The sequence below is a fragment of the Nerophis ophidion genome, linkage group LG27 (assembly GCF_033978795.1).
Source record: "Nerophis ophidion isolate RoL-2023_Sa linkage group LG27, RoL_Noph_v1.0, whole genome shotgun sequence".
NCBI classification, from domain to species: domain Eukaryota; kingdom Metazoa; phylum Chordata; class Actinopteri; order Syngnathiformes; family Syngnathidae; genus Nerophis; species Nerophis ophidion.
This window is the reverse complement of record NC_084637.1, coordinates 24,371,149-24,389,862: the sequence shown is the minus strand read 5'-3', so window position 1 is coordinate 24,389,862 and position 18,714 is coordinate 24,371,149. Positions and strand designations below refer to the sequence as shown.

General features: G+C 41.4%; 2 protein-coding genes across 6 annotated transcripts in view; one reads left to right on the top strand and one right to left on the bottom strand.

Annotated features, from left to right (window-relative positions):
- The first annotated feature begins 4,875 nt into the window (after nucleotides 1–4,875).
- Nucleotides 4,876–14,146, top strand: cdk20 (cyclin dependent kinase 20). The gene is made up of 9 exons (XM_061889066.1): nucleotides 4,876–5,129; nucleotides 6,638–6,746; nucleotides 6,807–6,920; nucleotides 6,979–7,167; nucleotides 7,239–7,360; nucleotides 7,492–7,554; nucleotides 9,936–10,059; nucleotides 10,147–10,302; nucleotides 10,359–14,146. Exons 2-9 carry the CDS (start codon nucleotides 6,672–6,674, stop codon nucleotides 10,548–10,550), a joined length of 1,035 nt encoding a protein of 344 aa, XP_061745050.1. The 5' UTR covers nucleotides 4,876–5,129; nucleotides 6,638–6,671; the 3' UTR covers nucleotides 10,551–14,146.
- magixa (MAGI family member, X-linked a) overlaps nucleotides 9,408–18,714 on the bottom strand; it is a 60,373-nt gene continuing 51,066 nt past the window's right edge. Inside the window, exons 21-23 of one of the 5 annotated variants that reach the window (XM_061889061.1) lie at nucleotides 10,182–11,680; nucleotides 9,648–10,057; nucleotides 9,409–9,591 (exon numbers count right to left, since the gene is read on the bottom strand). In XM_061889061.1, coding sequence (XP_061745045.1) covers nucleotides 11,142–11,680 — 539 coding nt within the window. In that variant the 3' untranslated portion in view covers nucleotides 9,409–9,591; nucleotides 9,648–10,057; nucleotides 10,182–11,141. Of the gene's footprint in view, nucleotides 10,058–10,181; nucleotides 11,681–18,714 lie in introns of those variants that run through there. The other 4 variants (XM_061889062.1, XM_061889060.1, XM_061889063.1 and 1 more) reach the window with 4 other exon arrangements.

Genomic DNA, 18,714 nt, shown 5'->3' with positions numbered 1-18,714 from the left:
GCTGTTGCCCCCGCGACCCGACCTCGGATAAGCGGAAGATGATGGATGGATATAAGAATGCTGTGTGTGTGTGTGTGTGTGTGTGTGTGTTGTGTGTGTGTGTGTGAGTGTGAGTGTGAGTGTGTGTGTGTGTCTGTGTGTGTGTGTGTGTGTGTGTGTGTGTGTGTGTGTGTGTGTGTGTGTGTGTAATAGAATGTGTCATATAGCAAGTTATATGACTGAGGAAAACGGTTAAATTAGCTAGAAAGGTTAGCATGCTAATGTTTACAGCACATGTCAAGTACCAAGTTATATGGCTCTGGGGTAAACGGCTGAAAAGTGAGCTAAAAAACGTTAAAATATGTCGTGTGCCAAGTTATATGACTTTGAGGTAAACGCATACTTGCCCACCTTGAAACCACCGATTTCGGGAGGTGGGAGGCGTGGTCGGGGGTGGAGCCGAGGCGTGGTTGGGGGCGTGGTAGGGGTGGGGCTGTGGTTAAGAGGGGAGGAATATATTTACATCTACAATTCACCAACTCGACTATTTCATATATATATATATATATATATATATAAATATATATATATATATCAGGGTTCGGCAACCCGCGGCTCTTTGGCAACTCTGATGCGGCTCAGCTGCACAATCGCCGACCCCCCCAGATTGTTGCGGGGAGTTTCCGGAATTTAATGCCTCTCCCGGACATCACACAGAGTCAACATTCTCCTATTTTCACTCGGACTACACTATTAAGGGCGTGTTGTGAAGATATTACTCATAACGTCCTCTTGAACGTCATCGCGCCCGCCATTCACGGAATGCTATTTGCGTCCTCTTGAATGTCATCACGCCCGCCATTCATGGAATGCTATTTGCGTGCCGATCGGACACATGCATTTCGCTGCTTCTATCGGCACGTGTGAGATTGCAAGGTATCCCTGCGTGGTTGAGGTGGGCGGGTTTTGGTGCTCGCGGGGTGTATAACATAGTCAGGTTTAGTCATGGATGCAAAGGATTCTGGGTATTTGTGTTACTGTGAGGATTTTCTCCCGAAATGTGTTTGTCATTCTTCTTTTGTGTGGGTTCACAATGTGGCGCATATTAGTAGGAGTGTTAAAGTTGTTTATATCACAACCGTCAGTGTACTCTGTGTCACCCAGTATGCCTTCCAGTTGTGTGCATGCATCAGCGGAAGTCTCTCACAACATGTTGCTGGACTGGCAAGCAGTTTGTACATGTTGTAGAAGGTGTTTATGGCAATGGCTTCATAGCATGCCCTTATTCTTGTCATCTGGGTGACCAACAGTAGATATTGGCAAGAATAGTTGCAGCTTCCATTGTCTTTCTCGGATTGTGAAACGGGTCGAATTGACTCTTTGCGTTGTAAAGGTTGCCGACACCTGCTCTAGGGTAAGTGGTTGGAAGAGTTAAAATAGTTAGCATATGTCAAGTGCCAATAGATAAGGCTTTGGGGTAACAGTAGCAAAAGAAATGGAGTATGCTAGCAGTTAGCATGTGTCACGTACCAAATGATATGACACTGAGATGCACGACTGCAAAATGAGTTTTTTACAAAAATAGCATGCTAAAGTTAGCATATGTTACAAACACTGCGAGTTGCATGACTCTCAGGTTGCAATGTTAAAGGCCTACTGAAATGAGATTTTCTTATTTAAACGGGTACAGCAGGTCCATTCTATGTGTCATATTGCCATATTTTTGTTGAAAGGATTTAGTAGAGAACATCCACGATAAATTTTGCAAGTTTTGGTCGCTAATAAAAAAGTCTTGCCTGTACCGGAAGTAGCAGGCGATGTGCGCGTGATGTCACGGGTTGTAGAGCTCCTCACTCCTCACATTGTTTACAATCATAGCCACCAGCAGCTAGAGCGATTCGGACCGAGAGAGCGACAATTTCCCCATTAATTTGAGCGAGGATGAAAGATTCGTGGATGAGGATAGTGAGAGTGAAGGGCTGGAAGAAATTAAAAAAAAAGACGAGGGCAGTGGGAGTGATTCAGATGTTAATAGACACATTTACCAGGATAATTCTGGAAAATCCCTTATCTGCTTATTGTGTTACTAGTGTTTTAGTGAGATTATATAGTCGTACCTGAAAGTCGGAGGGGTGTGGTGACCGCCAGTGTCTCTGAGGGAAGCCGTGGAGGAGCCAAGAAAGTCGCAGCTGCCTCTTTGACTGTTGCAGGAAGAACGACACAAGCTCCGCTCATGTTTACGGTAAGAGCCGACTTATTACCACAATTTTCTCACCGAAACCTGCCGGTTGACATTTGGTAGAGAAACATGTTCGCTTGACCGCTCTGTTCCATAGTAAAACTTCACAACAAACAAAGAAACACCGGCTATGTTTGTGTTGCTACAACCGGCTGCAATCCATCGCTTTCCACCAACATCTTTCTTCTTTGTAGTCTCCATTATTAATTGAACAGATTGCAAAAGATTCAACAACACAGAGTCCAGAATACTGTGTAATTATGCGATAAAAACAGGCCACTTTTAGCCGTGATCGGTGCTGGGAGAACATGTCCGCTATCACCGGTGACGTCACGCGCACACGTCATCATACGCATCATCATTCCGCGACGTTTTCAACAGGATACCTCGCGGGAAATTTAAAATTGCAATTTAGTAAACTAAAAAGGCCGTATTGGCATGTGTTGCAATGTTAATATTTCATCATTGATGTATAAACTATCAGACTGCGTGGTTGGTAGTAGTGGGTTTCAGTAGGCCTTTAATGTTAGCATGTTAGCGTAACAAAAAGATTGCACAGCAATGCCCCAGAAAACCTGAAATTCCTGGTAATGTAAAATATTTGACTATTAGTGCAGCTGAGATGTGTGTGCGACTCCAAAAGGGACAAGCGGTAGTAAAATGGATGGATGGATAGTTCTCTAATACAGTGATTTTCAACCACTGTGCCGCGGCACACTAGGTGCCGTGAGAAATTAAGCAACTTTACCTAATTGGTCCAAAATATATTTTTTGCAAATAAATAATCAAAATAATGTGCTGTTATCTAGTGCCTGTGCTGTGTAGAGCTTGGCAGGGTCATCTTGTTATACTCAAAATCAGTAGGTGGCAGCAGGTAGTTCATTGCTTTGTAGAAGTCGGAAGGCGTCGAGGACGGTTTGTCGTGATCCCAATATGCAAAGCAAAGCGGGAGACAGCGTGCAGGTAAAAAGATATGTAAAGCTTAAACCAAAAATTAACAAAAGGCAAGTCCCGCTAGGAAAAGGCACTGAAGCCAGGGTATCCGCTGATCCTTAAAAAGTCTTAAATCCATGTATCTAAAATTAAGGCCTTAAAAAGTATTACATTTATTAGAAATTCCTAAAATGGTCTTAAACTCAGTACTCAATTGTCCGGCCAGTTTTTTTTTGTTTTTTTTCTAGGCACGTCTTTGAGTAAAAATTAGTGATTTCAGCTCACTCATTTTTTCTTTGTATCTCTTGAGATACAAAGAAAAAATGAGTGAGCTGAAAAAAATAGAGGCAGAACTCGTGAATGAGAACAGCCAGCTGAAGCCCAACTGAAGCTCATTTGAGTGTGTGTTCAGTGTTTTGTTGTTGATGTTATAATACTGTTTTGCACTATTATTGCACTATTATTGACCAAATGTAATTTATTTTTACCCTCACCTCGGTTATTATGTTTCTACTGGTGTTAGTGTGTTTGTTTTGAATGTCAACGTTTTTGGATCTCTCAAGATTTTTGATAAGCTGTTTGGCAGAGTGTTGCTTATCAGTTTGTTTATTAATAAACATACAAAAAGTAAACTTGACCGATTGTCATTGAGGTTGTAGTACAGTGGGATCCCCAACCATCGCTTATATTTATCGATTTTTTAATTATTTTTTTCGGTCTTAAATTTCATTCAAGGTGGCATTAAGAAGGTCTTAAAATGTCTTAAATTTGACTTGCTGAAACCTGCAGATACCCTGTGAAGCATAGTGATGGCTATGTAATACAAAAGTAAAACTGAACTGGCTACAAAGTCAACAAAAACAGAATGCTGGACGACAGCAAAAACTTACAGCGTGTGGAGTAAAGACAGCGTTCACACATCTGTACATGACATGACAATCAACAATGTCCCCACAAAGAAGGATCGCGTTCACACAACTTAAATAGTCTTGATTGGGAAAACAAATTGAGGCTTCACGTCTGCCTCACAATGCATAGGTCCTGAGTAGTCCTGGGTTCAATCCCGGGATCGGGATCTTTTTGTGTGGAGTTTGCATCTTCTTCCCGTGACTGCGTGGGTTCCCTCCGGGTACTCCGGCTTCCTCCCACTTCCAAAGACATGCACCTGGGGATAGGTTGATTGGCAACACTAAATTGGCCCTAGTGTGTGAATGTTGTCTGTCTATCTGTGTTGGCCCTGTGGTGAGGTGGTGACTTGTCCAGGGTGTACACCGCTTTCCGCCCGATTGTAGCTGAAATAGGCACCAGCGCCCCCCCCCACCCCAAAGGGAATAAGCGGTAATAAATGGATGGGAAAACAAATCAGTTGCGGGGAATAGCACTCAAAGGAGGGCGTGAAGCTGATACTGATGAACACCAACAAAACAGGAAGTCAACAAAATAACAGCGCAAGACCGGAACTAAAGCACTACACACAGGAAACAACAACAAACTCAAAATAAGGCACAACAACCTGGTGGGGTTTCATTTTTTTAACATTTTCCACTGGTGGTGTGCCTCCATATTTTTGTTATGAAATAAATGTGCCTTGACTCAAAAAAAGTTGCTCTATAGGTCGACTGCATTTTGACTGTCACGCCTCAGGCATGTGCTCATATGCTTCCGTCCACTAGATGGCGGAAGATAAAATGGGTTGTTTTGTGCGCATGTCAGAGACCGGACGAAGAAGTGTAAGCATAAACAAACATGGCGGACAGCTTTCGTCCGACGACCGATCTCGTTATACATACAACGTGTGAATATATTTATTTTTAACCCTTAATGTTGGATACTTTTTTGTACATAACATTACATTATGTCTGAAATGTGTGTTTTAATTTTACAAAATGTTCCTTTTTTAGCGCAACAACGTAACTTTAGCGTAGAAGGCAGGTTACCTAGGCAACCACAGCCCGTCTGAAGTCTTCTACTGTCAAAGGTCAGTCATTTTTACAACAAATATATATTTTTGTAATATTTAACACTTTTACACCAACTTTACTTTATTGTTCGAGTTTGGGTGGACGATACCGCCTAATTGTGCATGTTTATAATAACAAATTATATATACAGTCGTGGTCAAAAGTTTCCATACACTTGTAAAGAACATAATGTCACGGCTGTCTTGAGTTTCCAATCATGTCTACAACTCTTTTTTTATTGTGTGATAGAGTGATCGGTCGCAAAAAACATTCATTGTTTAATTTATTATGGGTCTACAAACCACGTTAAACCCAGATTCCAATCTAACAAATGTCTTAAAGGCCTACTGAAACCCTATACGGCCGGGTTAGTTTACTAAAATTGCAATTTTAAATTTTGCGCGAATTATCCTGCTGAAAACGTCGCGGTATGATATTCATGCGCATGACGTCACGGATTGTAGCGGACATTTTGATCCAGCACCGATCCCAGCTATAAGTCGTCTGCTTTAATCGCATAACTACACAGTATTCTGGACATCTGTGTTGCTGAATCTTTTGCAATGTGTTCAATTAATAATGGAGACGTCAAAGAAGACAGATGTAGGTGGGAAGCGGTGTATTGCAGCTGCCTTTAGCAACACAAACACAGCCGGTGTTTCCTTGTTTACATTCTCGAAAGATGACGGTGAAGCTTTACTATGGAACAGAGCGGTCAAGCGAACATGGTTCCCTACCACATGTCAACCGGCAGGTTTCGGTGAGCATATGGTGGTATTAAGTCGGTTCTTACCGTACACATGAGCGGATAGCTTGCGTCGTTCCTCCTGGAGCTGCGGTCGGCTCTCTTGCCTCCTCCCATCGGCCGCCCCCAATCGTCGGATACTTACACCGTGGAGGAGGGAAAAAAAAAAAAAATCTCAGCCCGGCTGCCTGCGCCTTGTCGAGAAACGTGGCTTCCCTCGGAGACACTGCCGGTCACCACACCCGTGGCCACACCCCTCTTGACTCTCAGGCTGTACAACAAGCAGATAAGGGATTTTCCAGAATTATCCTAGTAAATGTGTTTGATAACATCTGAATCGCTACCACTGCCCTTGTTTTGTTTTTTTTCTAGTCCTTTACTCTCACTTTCCTCATCCACAAATCTTTCATCCTCGCTCAAATTAATGGGGAAATCGTCGCTTTCTCAGTCCAAATCGCTCTCGCTGCTGGTGGCCATGATTATAAACAATGTGAGGATGTGAGGAGCTCCACAACCCGTGACGTCACGCGCACATCGTCTGCTACTTCCGGTACAGGGAAGGCTTTTTTATTAGCGACCAAAAGTTGCGAACTTTATCGTGTATGTTCTCTACTAAATCATTTCAGCAAAAATATATGGCAATATCGCAAAATGATCAAGTATGACACATAGAATGGACCTGCTATCCCCGTTTAAATAAGAAAATCTCATTTCAGTAGGCCTTTAAGTAGGTTAATTGTGCCACACGCCACTGATACCACCCTTACTATCAATATTTAGATTATTGGACTCCCGTTGTGGCGTTCTGTGGACCATGGAGCAGTACAGCATTCTGGGCCGTGTGGGAGAAGGCGCTCACGGCATCGTGTTCAAGGCCAAGCACATCGAGGTGAAGCATCACACTTTGTGCTGACTCGCTGAAATGCTAACTGTGCGTGCGTGGCATCAGACTGGCCAGACGGTGGCGCTGAAGAAGGTGGCTCTAAGGCGCCTAGAGGACGGCGTGCCCAACCAGGCCCTGCGGGAGATCAAGGCCCTGCAGGAGATCCAGGACAACCAACACGTGAGGGAGACTTTGTGGCGCGCCGCTGGGGTCAGGAGTCACTCTACCTTGTCCGCAGGTGGTGGCGCTGAAGGAGGTCTTCCCTCACGGGACGGGCTTCGTCCTGGTCTTTGACTTCATGCTCTCTGACCTCTCTGAGGTCATCAGGAACTCCCGGCGCCCTCTGACCCCGGCGCAGGTCAAAGGTTACATGCTGATGCTGCTGAAGGGCGTGGCCTTCCTGCATCACAACAACATCATGCACCGCGTGAGCGCACACGCCCGTCCTGCCCCCCCCCGTCACAATAAAAGCCTTGACCGCTTCCTGTCCGCCCGCAGGACCTGAAGCCTGCCAACCTCCTCATCAGCTCCTCAGGACACCTAAAGATCGCCGACTTCGGTCTAGCCCGCCTCCTCAGCCAGAACCCAGAGCGACTGTACAGCCACCAGGTGGCCACCAGGTGACGCCGTATGGTACTTGTCAAGCATCGAGCCATGCTTGGTTTAAATGTGTGTGTGTGTGTGTGTGTGCGTGTGTGTGTGTGTGTGTGTGTGTGTCTGTGTGTGTGTGTGTGTGTGTGTGTGTGTGTAGGTGGTATCGTGCTCCTGAATTGCTGTATGGAGCCAGAAAGTACGACACAGGGGTCGACCTTTGGTAAGTTGGTCAACAATGCTAATATGTCAACAATGCCACTTGCGTTGTTTACGACATGACAACAATGCTAATATGTCAACAATGCTAGTAACGTTGTTCACATCATGACAACGATGCTAATATGTCAACAATGCTACTTGCGTTGTTTACAACATGACAACAATGCTAATATGTCAACAATGCTACTTGCGTCATTTACGACATGACAACAATGCTATTATGTCAACAATGCTACTTGTGTTGTTTATGACATGACAACAATGCTAATATGTCAACAATGCTACTTGCATTGTTTACGACATTACAACAATGCTAATATGTCAACAATGCTACTAGCGTTGTCCACAGCGTGTCAACAATGCTAAATATTTGGCAATTCTTCTAGTGTGACATGACCTGCCAACAATCGTTTTGTCAACAATGCTAGTGGAGTTGTCCATGAACTGACAACAATGCTTATATGTCAGCAATGCTAGTAACGTTGTTCTTGACATGACAACAATGCTAGTCTGAATATGTCAGCAATACTAGTAACGTTGTTCACGAAATGTCAACAATGCTACTAGCATTGTACGCAACAAGACAACAATGCTAATATGACATCAATGCTACCCGCGTTGTTTACGACACGACAACAAATCTAATATACCAACAATACTAGTAGCGTTGTCCACGACGTGACAATAATGCTAATGTGTCAACAATGCTACTGATTTTGTCCGCGACATGACAACAAAGCTAATATGTCAACAATGCTACTAGCGTTGTCCGCGGCATGACAACAATGCTAATATATCAACAATGCTAGTAAAGTTGTTCATGACATGTCAACAATGCTAATATGTCAACAATGCAACTAGCGTTGTCTGCAAAATGACAACGATGTTACTAGCGATGTCCGCGACATGACAACAATGCTAATACGTCAACAATGCTACTAGCGTTGTCCACAGCATGTCAACAATGCTAATAATTCGGCAATGCATCCAGTGTGACATGACATGCCAACAATTGTTTTGTCAACAATGCTAGTAGCATTGTCCATGACCTGACAACAATGCTAATGTCAGCAATGCAAGTAACGTTGTTCACGAAATGTCAACAATGCTACTCGCACTGTTTACGACATGACAACAATGCTACTTGCATTGTCCGCGACATGACAACAATGCTCATATGTCAACAATGCTTACGTATATGTCAACAATGCTATTCGCATTGTTCAAGACATGACAACAATGCTAATGTGTCAACAATGCTACTCGTGTTGTTCAAGAAGTGACAACAATGCTAATATGACAACAATGCAAATATGTCAACAATGCTACTAGCGTTGTTAACGACATGACAACAATGCTAATATGACAATAATGCTTATATGTCAACAATGCTACTCGCCTTGTTCACAACATGACAACAATGCTAATATCAGCAATGCTAGTAACTTTGTTTACGACAAATCAACAATGCTACTAGCATTGTCCGCAACATGACAACAATGCTAATATGTCAACAATGCTACTCCCGTTGTTTATGATATGACAACAATGCTAATATGCCAACAATGTTAGTAGCGTTGTTCACGACATGACAACAATGCTAATATGCCAACAATGCTAGTCCCGTGGTTTATGATATGACAACAATGCTAATATGCCAACAATGTTAGTAGCGTTGTTCACGACATGACAACAATGCTAATATGCCAACAATGCTAGTAGCGTTGTTCACGACATGACAACAATGCTAATATGTCAATGTGAACGGCTTCCTGCCGCCATTGTGCGGGTTACGTGGACCATACAGGAACGACATCGTTTCGCACAGGTTTGACTCTTTATTTTTCAATAAAGCTGCTCGCAGTGTCGGTCGGTCGCTCTTTCAGCTCCACCTCCGCTGCTCGCGCCAGTCTCCTTATCAGTCGTCCGCGTCTTTCCTGTGCTGGTCTTGATCGCTCCGTGGCTCTTGGTGGTTTTACCCGTCAGGTCTTCTGATGGTTCTCCTACTCCTTCTGCCCCGATTGCTCCTCCTTCTCCCCTTTTATACAGCAGGATCAGATGCACACATTGAGAGCCAGTGTGTGTGTTACGCACCTGGTTCTGATTGCTGCAGCGTTGCTCCAGACACGCCCCACCTCTCCGTTCCACTGCATACTCCGCCTCCTAGCCGCCATCTTGAGTAGGACCACGGTTTGCCCTACCGCGCTGTCGGCTCCGGCTCTCCACAGTTAACAATGCTAGTAACGTTGTTCACGACAAGTCAACAATGCTACTAGCGTTGTCCGCGACATGACAACAATGCTAATATGTCAACAATGTTACTCGCGTTGTCCACGCCATGACAACAATCCTAATATTTGTGTGCGTGTGTGTGTGTTGCAGGGCAGTAGGTTGTATTTTTGGGGAATTGCTGAACTCGTCTCCTCTGTTTCCTGGGGAGAATGACATCGAGCAGTTATGTTGTGTCCTTAGGGTGCTGGGGACGCCCACGCGTGAAACCTGGCCTGTAAGACACACACACACACACACACACACACACACACACACACACACACACACAACGTATAAGAACAGGTGATTCGTGCACATGCAGGAAATGGTGGACTTGCCAGATTACAACAAAATCACCTTCAAAGAGAATCCTGCCATCCCATTGGAGGAGCTCGTCCCTGACTCCTCCCCCGAGGCCGTCCACCTACTCTACAAGTTCCTGGTTTATCCCTCAAAGCGGCGGTGCCCCGCCCACCAGGTGAGAGACAGGAAGCATCCGTTTGGCGTCCAATGACGAGACTCCTCCTCCCGCAGGCTCTGGTCCACGCCTACTTCTTCAGCCCGCCTCTCCCCGCCCACCACTCGGAGCTGCCCATCCCTCAGAGGGGCGGCGGCTATCCCCACCAGCGGATGCAGGCTCCGCCCCCCGACTTCTCTACAGACCTCCCCCTGGAGAACAGCGTGGTGGACCCCGCACTACTGCGGAGACACGCCTCCTGCCTGTGACCAAAGACATCAAGTATGGCAAAGGGGGGGGCGGGGCCTCACTGCAGTGCATTATGGGACTTGTAGTTAATTTTCCTCAAGACAAGACAGAAGAAAAGCATTAAAATGTTTAATCATTTCTTGAAAGTTTCATCAGGCCATAAAAGAGACAGGAAGTGGAGGGTTTGGGGGGGCGGACATCTTGCTGGGGAAGTCAACGAGGCACTTTGTTACCACTTAGCTGCAGGACGTCGGCCATCTTGGCTGTTGCTATAGTGGTCGCCGTGGCGACGTGTGTATGGCTCTAGTTCAACTTCTAAAGGTTTTTCATCACAAGCAAGCAAGTAGTTTCTATTCTCTATAGTGGTCATATGTCAAGGTTATTTCCTTTTAGAAAAAATAAATAAAAATGACATGCTTGGAAGGGTCGAGGTCAAAGTTCAGCCAAGTTCTTTGCATATGCGATTTAAAAGTGTCATTGGCCACGCCTCTTGTCCCGCCCACCACCTCCATGGAGCGTCCAATCACATGCAGGAAGAGGCGGGTCTTGGCCAGAAAAGCCCTTAAAATGACAATAAAAAAAAAATAAAAAAATAAAAATCAAACCTCCTATCAGAGGGAGAGTCCACCCGCTAGGCCCCGCCCACTGAGACGACGGCCAGTCAGAACCTGCGAGAGTTTGCGTGGGCCGGGCTCCAGCCAGGGGCCCGGAGCCTCTTCCTGCATCAGCCCGGCTCCCGTCCAATCAGAAGCCTGCGCTACGCCGGTGCCTGATTGGCTGTCGTCTGATTGGCTGTCTTGAGCGGCGTCCAGCGGCATCAGGAAGGAGAAGGCCGCTTGCTGAGGAGCAGCCGAGCTCCCACAATGCTCGGCATCGCCCTCCTCCTCCCTCATTTTGCCACTCCTCCTCTCCTCTCTCATCTTCCTCTTCTCTCTCATCCTCTTCTTCTTCTCCTCCTCCTTGGCCTCCTCCTCCACCAGGTCCAGGTCCAGATCAGGAGGCCCTCCCCTTCTGCTTCTTGGTTTGCTTCCTCTGGTCTTCATCCTCCTCCTCCTGTCTCCTCCTCCTCCCCTGTGTGTGCTGTGGGGGGTGGTCGCCATGGTGACAGCCTCTCGTGAGGGGGTGTGGGCCGGGGCGTCGTCCTCAGGGCCTATCAGAGACGAGGGCACACAATTAGCCGCACTTCCTTTGGGATTATATTCCCAGTTTTGATCTTGGACGTCTGGTCACTTATAGCGGTGTTTTTCAACCACTGTGCCGCGGCACACTAGTGTACCGTGAAATACAGTCAGGTGTGCCGTGGGAGATTATCTAATTTCACCTATTTGGATTAAAAATATTTTTTTGCAAACCAGTAATTATAGTCAGCAAATTGGGTTGTTGTTGAGTGTCTGTGCTGTCTAGAGCTCGGCAGGTTAACAGTGTAATACTCTTCCATATCAGTAGGTGGGAGCCGGTAGCTATTGTTCGTAGATGTCAGAAACAGCGGGAGGCAGTGTGCAGGTAAAAAGGTGTGCAATGCTTAAACCAAAAATAAACAAAAGGTGAGTGCCCCTAAGAAAAGGCAGTGAAGCTTAGGGAAGGTTATGCCGAACGAAACTGAAACTGAACTGGCTACAAAGTAAACAAAACAGAATGCTGGACGACAGCAAAGACTTACTGTGGAGCAAAGACGGCGTCCACAATCTACATCTGAACATGACATGACAATCAACAATGCACCCACAAAGAAGGATAAAAACAACTGAAATATTCTTGATTTCTAAAACAAAGTATGTGCGGGAAATAGCGCTCAAAGGAAGACATGAAACTGCTACAGGAAAATACCAACAAAATAGGAAAAGCCACCAAGATAGGAGCGCAAGACAAGAACTAAAACATTACACACAGGAAAACAGCAATGAACTCCAAATAAGTCAGGGCGTGATGTGACAGGTGGTGACAGTACACCTACTTTGAGACAAGAGCTATAGTGATGCATGCTTGGTTATGCTTTAAAGTCATATCCAACAATTGCGACAACAACTTTTTACAGTCAACTGAGTTTAGTTTTTTAATGATTTCTGCTGGTGGTGTGCCTCTAGATTTGATCAACGCAAAAAATGTGCCTCGGCTCAAAAAAGGCTGAAAAACACTGACTTATAGCATATAAGAATATTCTATTACTGTTAAGTAAACTATGAATAACAAAACACGCCGAAACATGTGTCCTTTATCACCGCTAGACGTATGACAGAAAAACAGCGTGAAACATGTGTCCTTTATCATCGCTAGACGTATGACAGAAAAACAGCGTGAAAATCAGTGGTATTCAGTGAGGTAAGATGAATTAAATGCGCTGACAAATCATTGCTCCTGCTAAATAAATTGCACTGAGTGGATCGCATCACCACTCCAAGATGGCGGCCCAGCGTCTCGTTAGCGCCCGTAGTCAGTAGCGCGCCAAGCTGCGTTCCCTTATTACATGGGTGTCAAACTCCGGCCCGCGGGCCAAATTTGGCCCGCCGTGTAATTTAATTTGGCCCTTGAGGCAATAAGAAATTAACATTAGAGCTGGCCCGCCGGTATTATAAGGCGGCGGTGACGCTCTAACACCGCATTCACTCATACTTGCCAACCCTCCCGATTTTCCCGGGAGACTCCCGAGGTTCAGTGCCCCTCCAGAGAATTTCCTGGGGCAACCATTCTCCCGATTTCCACCCAGACAACAATATTGGGGGCGTGCCTTGTGGGCACTCCTCTACATCCTGTCGTCAGTGTCCGCTTTTCCTCCATACAAACAGCGTGCCAGCCAAGTCACATAATATACGCAAGTTGTGCACCCACACAAGTGAATGCAACGCATACTTGGTCAACAGCCATACAAGTCACACTAAGGATGGCCGTATAACTTTAACACTTACAAATATGTGCCAGACCGTGAACCCACACCAAACAAGAACGACAAACACACTTCGGGAGAACAACCTTACCGTAACACAACATAAACACAACAGAACAAATACTCAGAATCCCTTGCAGCACTAACTCTTCTGGGACGCTACAATATATGCCCCCCCAACTCCACCCACCTCATTATTTTATTTTCAAATTTATTAGCCTGTGGAAAAGGTTAATGTTGATATTTGACTAGGAAGGCTGCAAATAGAGAAGAGGCATTAAATGTTTTATTTGAATTTTATTTAATATACCATTGATGTTTTTGTTTTTTGAAAGTTGATTTTGCACTGTTAAGTTATATAAGCGTTGCTTGTTCCATATTCAGTGTTAAAGCAAATCAGTGTAGCAAACTGAGCGACAATTAAAGTTTTATTCATGCACTTTCTCTTGCTACTTCAAGGCTTGAATGTTTGATTAATTCATTATTGTTATTTTATTTTCAAATGTATTATTAGACTGTGGAAAATTTTGATTTTGATATTTACCTCAGAAGGCTGCAAATAGAAAAGAGGCATTCAGTTTTTATTTGAATTTTATTTGACATGCCATTGATATGTTGAATCATAATTATTTGAAGCTCGATTTTGCATTTCACTATAAAGTTATATAAGCCTTGCTTGTTCAATATTCAATGCAAAACTTGTTTGGGTCCCTGTTAAAAGGTTAATTTTTTCAACCTTGGAGTGCGGCTTTGTTCAGTTTTAAATTTTGGCCCACTCTGTATTTGAGTTTGACACCCCTGCCTTATTAGATGTCTATGACTGCCACTACCTGCCAATGGATTAGAATGTAAACTACTGATACACTCCAGGTAACTTGTATACATTTATATAAAGCACATCATATAAATACCTTTTAGCCTGACCATTAATAATGATTAAAATAAACTTTAAAGTCATAAGCTGCCTTCTTAGACTGTTGAGTTTTAGCTAGCGCCGGCTAGCATAGCTAATCAGGCTAACTAGCATTAGCATTCATTCTCTCTTGACTTCTTATCGAAGCAAACCTTTTAAGGAGATTTACATCAGGATTGAGAGGTGTTTCACCTTCCTAATACTTTAAAGGCCTACTGAAACCCACCACTACCGACCACGTAGTCTGATAGTTTATATATCAATGATGAAATATTAACATTGAAACACATGCCAATACGGCCTTTTTAGTTTACTAAATTGCAATTTTAAATTTCCCGTGAGTTTCTTGTTGAAAACGTCGCGGAATGCTGACGTGTGACGTCACGGACTGTAAGGAAACATTAGCGCTGCACCAAACACGGCTAAAAGTCGTCTCTTTTCATGGCGTAATTACACAGTATTTTGGACACCTGTGTTGCTGAATCTTTTGGAATTTGTTCATTTAATAATGGAGACTATAAAGAACAATGCTGTTGGTGGAACGCGGTGGATTGCAGCTGTCTTTAGCACCGAGAAACAGCCGATGTTGGTTTGTTGTGAAGCGGAGCGGTCAAGCAAACATGTTTCCCTACGTCAACCAGCATGTTTTTGGATGGGGAAATTGTGACATCAATGGAGACATCAATGGATTAAAACACTATTACAACAATAAGCAGATAAGGGATCTTACAGAATTATCCTAGTAAATGTGTCTAAATACATCTGAATCGCTCACAGTGCAATCACCTTTTTTTTGTTTTTTTTTACTTTATTTATTTATTTTTTCTAGTCCTTCGCTATCAATATCCTCAGCCACAAATCTCTCATCCTCGCTCAAATTAATGGGGAAATTGTCTGTTTTTTTTTCGGTCCGAATAGCTTTTTTGGATGGGGGCTCCCATTATAAACAATGTGAGGATGTGAGGAGCCCTCACACGGGTGACATCATCGTCTGCGACTTCCAGTACAGGCAAGGCTTTTTTATTAGCGATCAAAAGTTGCGAACTTGCGAACGCCTTTCAGCAAAAATATGGAAATATCTCGAAATGAGCAAGTATGACACATAGAATGGACCTGCTATACCAATTTAAATAAGAAAATCTAATTTCAGTAGGCCTTTAATCAGATGTACCACATTGAATACAACAAGTATATTTATTTGTTTACTTCCTATTCCACAGGGAGTGTTGTGACGTCACGTGACATGCGGCACAATGCTCGTGTCTGATTGGCCAAGCATAGATTCGACTTCCTGTTTTCCACGCCAAAGACGAAGCAAGGTAGTGATGTGCTTTATAGCTCTAATATCGATTCCCTAATCAAAATATCAATACTTTTGATGCTTTAGTTATTTGAGATAATGTACATCATTAAAAGGAACAAAGTTTAAAGCAGGGGTCACCAAAGCGGTGCCTGCGGGCACCAGGTAGCCCGTAAGGACCAGATGAGTAGCACGCCGACCTGTTCTAAAAATAGCTCAAATAGCAGCACTTACCAGTGAGCTGCCTCTATTTTTTAAATTTTGTTTATTTACTAGCAAGCTGGTCTCGCTTTGCTCGACATTTTTAATTCTGAGAGAGACAAAATCCAAATAGAATTTGAAAATTCAAGAAAATATTTTAAAGACTTGGTCTTCACTTGTTTAAATAAATTGATGTATTTTTAACTTTGCTTCTTATAACTTACAGAAAGACAATTTTTGAGAAAAAATACAACCTTAAAAATGATTCAAATAGACCTTTTTACCTTTTAGATTCCTTCCTCTTCTTTCCTGACAATTTAAATCAATGTTCAAGTAATTTTGTTTTATTATTGTAAAGAATGTAATGAATACATTTTAATTTAATTCTTCATTTTAGCTTCTGTTTTTTCGACGAAGAATATTTGTGAAATATTTCTTCAAACTTATATGATTAAAATTCAAAAAAAATATTCTGGCAAATCTAAAAAATCTGTAGAATAAAATTTAAATCTTATTTCAAAGTCTTCAGAATTTATTTTAAAATTTTTGTTCTGGAAAATTTAGAAGAAATAATGGTTTGTCTTTGTTAGAAATATAGCTTGGTCCAATTTGTTATGTATTCTAACAAAGTGCAGATTGGATTTTAACCTATTTAAAACATGTCATCAAAATTCTAAAAATAATCTTAATCAGGAAAAAATTACTAATGATGTTCCATAAATTATTTTTTTAATTTTTTCAAAAAGTTTCGAATTAGCTGTTTTTTCTTTTCATTTTTTTCGGTTGAATTTCGAATTTTAAAGAGTCGAAATTGAAGATAAACTATGTTTCAAAATTTAATTTTCATTTTTTTGTGTTTTATCCTCTTTTAAACAGTTCAATTAAGTGTTTTTTCATCATTTATTCTCTACAAAAAACCTTCCGTAAAAGGAAAACAAATGTACGACGGAATGACAGACAGAAATACCCATTTTTTTTATGTATACAGAATTATTTATTAACGGTAAATTGAGCAAATTGGCTATTTCTGGCAATTTATTTAAGTGTGTATCAAACTGGTAGCCCTTCGCATTAATGAGTACCCAAGAAGTAGCTCTTGCTTTCAAAAAGGTTGGTGACCCCTGCTGTAAAGTAACTAAATCGTTGAGATCTTGTCTTAATGAAACACAAATGGTGGGAACTATTTTTTCTTCTGCCCAGTAATGGACAAACAAGAAAATGACTGCAATTGAAATGTGTCAGTTAGTATTATAAAACATGAGGTGTACAGTATGTATCCTCTAATTGTAGGCTATTTGGAGACACAACATGCATAAGTGCAAAATAACGCCGTCATTTGTTTCACCCCGTGATTATACATTGTTTGAAAATGATTCCACAACAGCCGAATGTACATTATTTTATGAATATTATCAGACCCATTAGGTTTATTTTTACAAAGTATCTGTATAGGATCAGTATTGCCGATACCAACATACATTTTTACTCTGTATCAGACCAGAACAATAATAAGTGGTATCGCACATCACCAGTGAGCATCTCGCTTGCCAGAAGTAGAATCATGGAGGTTAATTTGTGTCTTAATTACAAAAGCTTTTTTTAGACAACAAATGTATGTAATTTCTTCTTTTTGTGAACTAAATTTTCTGACATTTTCATTGAAAAAAAATTGTGAGAAAATTGTCTTAAAAATTCAGTTTTAAAATTCAGTGTAAAACAAATTGTTGTAATATAATTTTTTTAATATTCGTGTTACGTGGCTACAAACTTGACACCTCATTGGCCGATTTCGAGTCAGGATTGATCGCTTTTGCTTTAATTTACTGGATTTGGGTTTGAGTTTTCAAGCAGCAAACATTTCTGCTCTGAAATGTTTTTACACCGAATTTTTTTTAAAGGAATTGTTTTTAGGCTGAAATTTATATAAAATATACATAAATAAATAAAAAATTACAATAAAAATGTTCACACTAAATTTGTACACTGAATTTTTATGCATTCAAATTAGTTTTACAGTGAATTTTTATGTATTTAATTTTTGCGCTGAATTTTATCAAATGGATTTTTTGCACTGAATTTCTTTACACTGAATACATTGGCTTTTTTTTTTTACACCCAAAAATTTACGCTGACATTTTTTCTATATAATTTCTTTAAACTGACATTTTTAAAGATAATTTTTTACACAATTTTTACACATTGAAATTTTTTATACAGATTTTTTTACACTGAAAATGTTGACCGTTTTTTTTCACATAAGTTTTATACATTTACATTTTTGCACAGAATTTTTAGGCATTTTTTTAAAGCTGAATTTTATGCCATACAATTTTTTTTAGGCTGACATTTTTTAAATGTTATTTTTTTACACTGAAATTTTTCAGACTGATTTTTTTATACATTGAATTTTTTACACTTAATTTTTATGTGTACATTTTTTTTACATTAAATTTTATACACTGAAATATTTTTCACTGGATTTTTATGCACTGATTTTTTTTACGCTGAATTTTTATACATTGAAATTCTCTCACTGAAATTTTTTACAGTGAATTTGTATACATTGACATTTTTATACATTGACTTTTTTTACAGTGAAATTTTTCACACTGAAATTTTATACAGTGACTTTTTTACTCACTGACATTTTAGGCATTGAAATTTTGACACTGAATTTTTGGACTTACAATTTTTTTTACGCTGACAATTTTTAAACCTAATTTTTATACATAGAATTTTTTTACACTGAAATTTTTTAAAGCTGATTTTCTATACATCAAAATTTTTTACATTGAAATTTTCATGCATACATTTTTTTTTACATAGAATTTTTTCACACTGAATTTTTATGCATGACATTTTTTTATGCTGAATTTTTTTACACTGTGT